Genomic DNA, 10,231 nt, shown 5'->3' with positions numbered 1-10,231 from the left:
GATCATTGTAAAAGTATAGTAAAAAGTTAGTATATAAACATGTATTTCGGAAACGCTTCCTTTCCAAGTTACATTTTTTATTTTATACTTATACCTATATTTTATTTTATACTTGTATCTATTTTTATTTTATACTTATATCTATATTTTCATTACAGAAATTGCTGGAAATGATTTTCTTCCTTTTTGAATCGTTTGAAGATTTGAATCCTTTGGATTTTTATTTATGGAGACATCTTAAGATCCTTGTGTATGAAATTGTAGAAGTACTCCGAAATCGTATTATCGCTGCGTGTGAATACGAAATACTCCGAGAATTGTTGAATGTCTTTAATAATCCATGCGACGTCGATACGAATCGATGCGGAAGGAAATCATTTCCAACAATTTCTATAATAAAAATATAGATACAAGTATAAAATAAAAAATAGATACAAGTATAAAATAAAATATAGATATAAGTATAAAATAAAAAAATATTTATAACTTGGAAAGGAAGGCATTTCCGAACCCATTTAAATGATTTTTTTTAATCCTTATAATGAGTGGAATATACTCGTAAAGTTTGTTCAATTATCTTTCTGAAACACCCTCTGTGTGTGCGTGCGTGCGTGCGTGCGTGCGTATGTGTATGTGCGTGCGTGCGTGCGTGTGTAGTAGAAATTATGCATCGTTTTAAAATCGACAGGCATTGTAAAATAGAAAATATATATCTTTCATGATAAAAATAAAAAGTAAAAGTACAAAGAGTAATTATAGAAACTGACTTTAATACTTGCAAATAATTAATACTTTTTGGTAAATTAGATATTTTGTTATAATCTTGTTATTAAACATGAATTCAAAGAAAGATTTTTTTCTCGGCCAAACGTATAACAATTTAACATTTTTCTTATTGAAAATAAAATAAACGTCACAATAAAACAAACTTTACCGTAAATTTTATTCAAGTATATCTCCTACAACGTAAACAGGAATATAGAAATTTAAACCGCAAACCCAAACCGTAAGTTTTTCAACTGTCAGTGACGGTCCAGTGGACTGTCTATCGAGGTAAGTGTTAGCTGCACTTCGCGTGTAATTCCCGACCGTCATAAAATGCGAACGTCAATTCATACTTCGCAAGCGATTCAATTTTCAATTGATAGTAAAAATCATAGCGTGGCAATCGAAGCATTAAATTGCTTATCGATGTACGATGATAGCAATTAACCATCCAATAAGATGTCATATCGTTATGAAGGATATTTACGATCAGCAAGCGTAACGTACATCATAATATTGCTTATTGCAACAAATCCGGGCTGCTCTAAGATGTGTTTATTACTGCCTTTAGATTCCACTTCACCGACAAGCTTCGCAAATACGTTGAATAAAACATTATTATATATACATGTACATGTCGGAGAAATTTGCACTAGCTATCACTACAATTACATAAGTAAAAGAAAATGTATACATCAGAAGAAAAGATCTTTTCCTTTACAATCTTCCTATGTTTTATAAGCTTTATAATAAAAATCGATATTACTTGTATCTTTCGATGAATTATGAATAGAGCAATCATCCAATAGACAATTTCCATTTAATTGTTTAATGAGGTTTCGCTCACTTAATAATATAATGAAAAAATAACAATAAATGATACATGTTAGATTGAATTATTATTTACGTTGACGTCTATCAACGTTAATGTTACTCAAGAGTAACGCGATATGCGAAATGAAATGGAAAGGATAAAGGCAAAAGGAGAATGCAGATACGAAAAAATTCGCGATCCAGGAGATAGGCAACCACGTTACGTTCATTCATCCTCACGTTATGCAAGCGGCTTATACCTAGTAATTAACCTATCCTCGTGCACTTTCCCTATTTTGACACGCCAGTACGGTTCATGCATCGCTCTTTCTCTTGTTGTAAACATCTGTAACATGATCAATTTACTTTTTGCAAGGCAAACAAAAACTCTAACACGCTATGATGTTGGCTTTCCCTCCAAATACTTACAAGTGTGTTCTGGATCTAACAAATTATATATCTTATTCTCGTTATGTAAAAGCGTTTTTGCCCTATGCAAAATACTTTGAAAAAATGAGGCTATCGATGGTCTTTCCTTCGTCCGAGGAAGACGTAAGAAGAGTCATTCAGATTTGCCGTAAGTAGTAATTAGACTACAAGAAGAAATACGATGCCAAAGAAGAAAGCTCTCCTTAACATTCCGCTACAACTTGCCACAATGGCTATATCTAATGACCAACTGCGGATGAGGTTCCACCATTCCAACCTCGACTGTGTCCCGTTACGTAAAACGCCGCCGTGTAAGAGCTGTGTCTCGCATCAGACACGCTCTCTCGCGCATCGCATCGCGCGATTCCGAACATCGAGCGATCTCGGATTCTCGGACGAATGGGTTTTGGGATTTACCTTGCCGGAGGTAGGCGAGCCGGACGGACTCAGACCCTGTTGCAGATGATACATCTTAGGGGTGAGCATAGCTGGAGATGCGCCGAGGCTACCCGGGGCGACAGCCACGCTCGTCATGGTCATTTCCCGCGATGGTCGCAGACCTTAGTGTCTCCGCAGCATCAGCAGTCCACGCCCCTCTGTTCCTCGTGCAATCTCGCATTCTCAGGTTGTGGCGAATCTGTAATCAATAATGGAAATATTCTCCTTTAAATGTGCTGATAATCATCTTATAATTATATATTGCTGTATATATCGCATCGCTTATAATAGAAAAGTGCAGCTTATACATATATACAGGGTGCACCAAATCTGGACAGATCGAACAATTTCTTTAAACAAAATATTTTTAATGAAAAATTAAACAAATGAAAAATTAAATATTACAAAAAATTCTTTTGGCGCTTAAGGGATCCCTGTAGAGCACAATTATTCGATATATCCCCCATTAACTTGAATGACGGCCTCTATTCTCAGTCTGAGTGCACGCACGTTGCACGCACGTTGTAATGTAGCGCTATCCATGCCGAATGCGGTCCTTAACGACGTCACATTGGGATGCCGAGACTTATTTGTGACCTTTTCAACTACGCTCCATACGTAGTAGTCCAAGGAATTTAAATCTAGGCTTGGGAGGCCAGAATGGGAGCCGAGGCGAGTAACTTGGCTTATCCTAGCAGCCTCAGAGAGCATCGTCTCTTTAATGTGTACGATTTGTATCGAAAATCCTCCTCGGCAATTCGATGCATTGTTGACTTGCTTATACCAATAATCGATGCTAATTTTCACAACGATGCGGGTCATCCGAAATCAACGACTGCGGAAGTCCTCGCGGTGCTTTCGAGTGACTCTTCCTCGCTGGCATACTAGAATCTTCGTTGGACTGTTCTAAAGCCGTATATTTTGCCACAACATCATAAACGGTTGATCTTGAATATCCAAAGAACCGAATTATTTCCGTTGCTGAGCGCTCAGCGCGAAGGTTTTCGATGATCACAGGTCTTCGATTATACTCCGCACTTAATTTCAACATTGCGGCCGTTTTGAGAATATGAGTGTTTACTAGAAGCTTTCTCGAACGCCAATAACAACTTCTGGCGGAGCCACAATATAGCAGAAAATTGATTTGTCCGGATTTTGGTGACGCACTATGTATATATATATATGTATATATATATACTTTTAAAAAATGAAAAATGTTTAAACTAGCGACATTCAGACAAACTTTTTGAGACCAACAGAACATGAAATGCACTATTGTTTTATAATATTTTAATATACAATTTTACAGAACTATTTATATTAGTTTCTTTATATCTTTTATCTTACTATTATTATTTTCTTTATATTCCTTTATATTTCTTTATAGTTGATAAGAAATATCGTCTCAAAGAATAAAATAACTCTTTTTATGCTCATTTTATGCCATGTTTAACTGTATTTGCGTTTTACGAAGAGGTTCTAATCTATAAATATGCTGCTGATTGAATTGAAATCTTTGTAGCAAAGTCTACGTTTAATGACGAAATGATGAGTTCAGGTTCAACGGTAGCAAAACAGAATTTCTTTGCATAATCACTGCGATAAATTACAGCACCTGACAATAGTACCGTGTAATTTCTCTCGCCAGGAGATCACGATTGTGCAATTTTCATCTCGCCAGACGAGATATTTGGTCGGTCGGATCTAGAAAGCGTCCAGGAAATGTTAATTCACCGAAGTTACGGGCTTCGATGTTACGTACATCGAGTACAGACAAAAATATCTCGCTGAGTGCGTGCTATGCTTGGCTAAGCACCCATATAACATTTGTGTTGACATTTATTTTCTACTCCATACATTTCCGTCAAACCGCCAATATTATAATATAATATAATAAATATAATAATATGACGCGACATTTTGTTCATTATTTCATCAGTCAGTAAATTTATTCAGTTGCAGCAATGCACATACTTTTTAACTTACTTTGTTCTTAAATTATAAATAATTTTATTATATTTTATATACAATAATAATAATAAAAATTGCATATTTTTAATTTTTATCATTTTATTTCATAGATGTAAGTCTATAATTCTAATTAAGATGTAATAATACTTTAGTGTTATTTTTCTATAATATATCAACAATGTAATATATGTAAATGCATAAATGTAAAATTTATAAATATGAAATAGAAATAATTTTTAAAAAATCAATAAATAATTATATTATTTATAATTAAAAATTATATATTTTTGAAAATCGGATAAAAACGCAAATGCAATCTTATATATTTTTACAAAAAAAACACAATTTTATGTACAAAATGCTTTCTCTTAATTTTTTTATGATTTTTCTTGATCAAATTACCCGATTTTGAAACTAAATCTGCATTTTTTATAACTAACATTGAAATTTGAAAAATTATCACAAAAAATTTAAAAATTTTGAAGTTCAAAGTTTGTACTTCGTTTTTTAATTTAATTCTGCAGAATTGAAAAGATAAAAAAATGTTTATAATTTTTTACCGAATTTCAACGTTTATTGTAAGAAGTGAATAGTGCAATTTTGAAAATTTATTTTTTTTTAAATATTCCCTAGTTTCTGTTGAATAGCATATATTATGATATAAGCCTGATTCACAAGTAATATTCTATTTGAAAAACTTTCCTCATTCTTGTTTACTTTCTGTCCAAAAAGTTAGATGTATAGAAAAGGACAAACTTATTAGTGAAATAATAAGGAATTTATAAATAATGTATTAGTTAATTATATTCTTCATATATGGAAACCAATACATCACATTGAAGATACTTAAGATGACTAGAATCCATACTTCGAAATAATTAAAATATAAGTTAGAAAAAGGATGAATCACGTGAATCTGGATTTAATTGTGAATTCATTATATATATCGTTGTTGGACAAAGAAAAATTGTAAATAACAATATGAACTGCTCAACGGTTTGTGACTAACAGTTGATGCAAACGAGCTCCACAAATTAATTCCACAAACGAGGGAACGCAATGTACGAGTGACTCGGCATTTAATTAACAGAGCGAAAGACTATCAAATAAATGGAGCAGATAACTGTTCGCGAAAAAGACACGATCGTGACTTCAAGCATCTTCAAGTAACAATGAATTGTCATCAAATGTGTCATAATATTCGTAATACTGCATATTTAACGGTAAATACAATTTATTTGACGAAATTCTGAAAGTATCTTCGTTTAACTTTTATATATTCAAATTCTTAATTAACCAAAAATATAGAAGAGAATACAGATTTCCACGTAGTTAGAGTCGCTCTAACTAGCATTGCTCATTTTTGTTAAATTTCATCCCATGCACATCTGCATTAACCACAGAGCGTATTTTATTACGTTACGGCTCTGATTTGGGAAATTTGCTGAAGTTCGTGAAACTCGTTGTTTCCCCACGAGTGCGACCCTGCACGAACTGCATTCGTACGCACGAAGTTCAAATAAAGATGTCTGCAACGAAGCCACCGACCGAGCCGACGCATTACGACCGTGGAATGCATTCCCGGGATTCTTGTTCGTCGATGCACCACCAGCTGCACGTGAGGTATGGGTAAACACACGCCGAGTAATAATGAGACAGGTGTAAAAAGACTATCATAAAAAGAGCTATTTTTACGCGATATCGCGAAGGAGAACCCACAAGCCTATTTATTAAATTCAGAAGGAACGCGATATTAATCGTATAAGATCGATTTATTAAACAATATAATTTATATAACAATTATAAACTTGAAGTATATGTAAAAGAAACAATACACACACTTATTTAAATTTCATTAAAACATCTAAAAATTTATAGATAAAAATAATTTTGTTGAACTATCAGAATAATTATATAGAACGTTCAAACTAATTGCTAAAAATATCAAAATTTTTTGTAGCATTGCTCATTATGCTTGAGTTTCCTGTAATCATTTTGATGATTATCCAGCAAAATTATTTTCAAATATCTGTATCTAGCTAACTTTCTAAATTTCAACAAAATTGTTTTTTCCATGATGAACGTCGAAGATATGTAATTAAATTTTTTTTAGTAAACTCTCTTACATTTCTAATATTTTCTTTCTTATACTTCTGATATTTACTAAGCATGCAATATGTTTCCCACACGTGAACATAAATGACCGTATTACTCAAGCTGCACGAATGCGAATCGCGTTTCATGAATTGCAAAACTAAAAATGAACAAAGAGAAGCAGTGCCGACCTCATAACGGGGAGTACGCGACTCGCCGAAAGACAATGATCGGCCATTCGCTTTCGTAATGATACATCTAAGATCTAACGCCGAGGCAACAAAAGATAGAAATAGCCGAAGGGAGTCGCCATTGCAAAACAAACTAAATAATATCGGACTATCATCAAGGCCTCGAAATCGCTGTCGATACTTTCCATCTGTCGTGTCCCCCTTGTCTACGAAAAATAAACTAGTCTGTAACCCATAATTACGCAAAGCAAAACTGATCCGAATCACGCTATTTTTGACATTCAAACTAAGTGAAAATAACGGAAAATAAAAAATTCAATAAATACAATATATGATGACAAAATTAGAAACTGGAAGTATCGCTTTTCTTATTAATATTGTACTGTAAAGAAATCATACCTACTGAAAGAAAATTGATATTTATGACTATAATTGCATTATGATTAGGAGTTTCATTTTTATAAAAACATAAATAAAATTATAAATACATAAAAAAAATTATTATTACTGTAATAGTAATTATATTTACAATTTTATATACCAAAAATATATATAATTGATAAGTAAGATAATTATAAATTATTTTCGGTGCCAATTATATATTGGGTTGTCTGGAAAGTTCGTGCCGATGTTGAAGAAAAATTTAAATTTTAGTATACATTTATTAAATTATATAGGTTAGTCGGCACGAACTTTCCGGACAATCCAATATATTTCTGGTATACAGAATTATTATTACTAACATTATAACAGTATAATAACTAAACAAAATCCTAATCACAATTATCCTACTATACAATTATAATCATAAATACTTTTTTCTCAGCGCAGAATTAATTTTTTCTCATCAAAATAAGTTTTACAGCGTCATTCTATGACGCTGAATGAAATTACATAACATTAATAATTAGAGAAACTAATTAGAGTTTAGTTGATTTAATTTCATAATTAATTGACAAAACATTTATTCAGAAATTAGAAAGAGCTCCAGGAAATTATTATTAACTTTCGAGAAATAAATTACATTTAAATTCCTTGAAAGATTTGCCATCACGAAGAGATAGAAATGATAGTGGAACGTCCTATACGTGTTTGGTAATGACGTTGCGATTGTGCGTCACAAGTAATCAGCGACAGGACGGTGATGATGGTTATGTAATCCACCATAAAATCGAAAGACCGCATATTTCCTTGGCCATGTAAGCCGCGAGTCGAGGCACGTGTATTCACACGGTGTGCACAGCTCGTTGTACATCGCCGATAAATCGCTGCAGTGAAAAGTAATAGTTGAGGAAATCGCGCATAACGGACAATTATGTCGTTACCGTACAGCAATCAGCGGCACGCGGGTCTAGCCGAAACGCTGAATAAATCAACATCATACGAAATCTTACGAGTTTATGTAACGAGATGTTTTTCTCTCAGATTCTTGAATGGCGATTGAATTTTTGACGCATCAATACAAATCGGGAAGCGATAATAGACAGAGCTGTGCCTATTCTTAAAGATGAAAAGCGAGAAGCATGCAAATAGTTTGATTAAATTTATTATATACGAGATAATCGTAATTTTAGAGATCATCATACCATAATTTATCTTGATAATAACAACGAGAAAAATGTGAAGTCAGATGTCCTAGAACTGTAAAAAATCGCGTCATTATTTACATAACGATAGAGATTTTTTTCTGTCATGAATATAAAAATTCATACGGACATGGATTTTTATTGCTGATTCCTTTGGTTACCCATGTCGTACGATCGTTTTTTAGCCTTGTGATGTACATACTAATTATATTTTCTAGCCGAGTAATCATTGCAAATTATAGAGGGATAAAAACGTGTCAACCTTTCATCTGATGAGACCAGCATATATGCAATAATGTGCCCCAACGTAAAATATCGCGAAAGAAACATCGTTTATCATATATGTTGAAGTTAAAATAGAAAATCATAGTCCATAGTTAAAAGATATATTACTATTTTGTTCCATCCTCCTCATTACTCTCTTACCTTTACTTATATAATAATTTGAGAATAATATAATTTGCATTTTAACGGAAAAAATGTTTATAATTATTAACATTAGTTAACAACTTTAATTTAAAAATAATTTTTAAAACATAAAATGTTTAATTCAATATTAAATTTCTTTAAACTTTTCAGAGAAAAATCTAAAATGTACAACAATTCACAACCAGTCATTATTTATTTATGCATCCATAAAAATAACAAAAATTGATATTGCTAAAGCAGTATACTCCGCATGCAGAATTTATGATAATTACAAGAGAGATCGAGAGAAATGATTTTGTCCTTCGCCACTTTCCACGAGCAAGATTCACGGATTACAAAAGTCCGACCGAAGTCTCCGCACAAGTCATCTTCCGGAAGAGAACGCGCGACATGCAGCATGCCGTTAATGTAGGTTAACACATCTCTCGAAGGACAACGTGAGCGCATACTCCGAGTACTGTTAAACCGTACTGACTAACACTCGTCGTCATGCAGCGTCGCGGCGTACAATGATTTTTATTTAAACAAAATCGTGCTGCGTATTCGCAGTGAATGCATATAGAGATAATAAATGTGTGTGATAAAAAATTGCCGTAATGTAGTTACTAAAAACATAAATTAAACATAAATTTAAATTTATTGTGACTCTAAACTCACTCTGTGTGATAAATCATTCCTTTGCATAAAATTCTTTATAATAAATTTATTTATTAACATATAATAAATCATTTGCTTGCATGTAAATCTAGCCTTAACATTTATCCGAAGAACATCTCACATTAAATAACTTGAGAGCAAAAAAAGTATAAGTATTATTTAAAAAGTATAAATGTTAAATGAAAACAAATTAATGAATAAATCAGCTACAATATAAAATTCATTCCTTTTTTTTTAAACCAATTTCAAATTCTTATACAGTTGAATTTGCTAAATAAAAAAATATATTTTAAAGAAAGAAATTTTACAAACTTCAATTATGATTTAGCAGTCCTTTTTTTACAGTTTGTTTTTTATTATAATCAATATAGAAAATATATATAATGTATATGTTTTTAAACATATCTACAATCCAGATAATCGTAATAGTAGAACGAATGTGAAATCGCAAATTTTAACCGACAAAATTAATAGTCACTATTTTAACATATATTTTATGATTTTTTAAACAATCATCTTAGATATTATTTTAATTTTTAAAATATTTTTTTAATTTGTATTATCAATTATATAACTTAAATAAATACATAACAGAAAGTAAGCGCTGCTTTTTATTTGATTAATAATACCACATTATACTTCAAAGCGAAAATGTATATACTGCAACTGCAACATTTCTTTCTTTCTGCTTTCAGCTATTAATGAATTTTAATCTTCGTTAGTATTGTTAATCTATTATTAATCTGTTTATCTGTCAAATAAAATACTAATTATTATTTCATATTAATACATTTATTAATATAAAATAATGAAATAACATATATAAGTTGCTATTCGTAATCGGATCTTATCTTTAAT

The 10,231-nt window shown here is 31.7% G+C and overlaps 1 protein-coding gene across 1 annotated transcript in view; it reads right to left on the bottom strand.

Annotated features, from left to right (window-relative positions):
* LOC105619591 overlaps nucleotides 1–2,547 on the bottom strand; it is a 35,981-nt gene extending 33,434 nt beyond the window's left edge. Inside the window, exon 1 of the mRNA XM_012201112.1 lies at nucleotides 2,425–2,547. Within this exon, the coding sequence (XP_012056502.1) occupies nucleotides 2,425–2,547 (123 nt within the window). The remainder of the gene's footprint in view (nucleotides 1–2,424) is intronic.
* Nucleotides 2,548–10,231: the final 7,684 nt, after the last annotated feature.

This window comes from Atta cephalotes, assembly GCF_000143395.1.
Source record: "Atta cephalotes unplaced genomic scaffold scaffold00002, whole genome shotgun sequence".
NCBI classification, from domain to species: Eukaryota; Metazoa; Arthropoda; class Insecta; order Hymenoptera; family Formicidae; genus Atta; species Atta cephalotes.
This window is presented reverse-complemented; position numbering and strand designations above follow the sequence as displayed.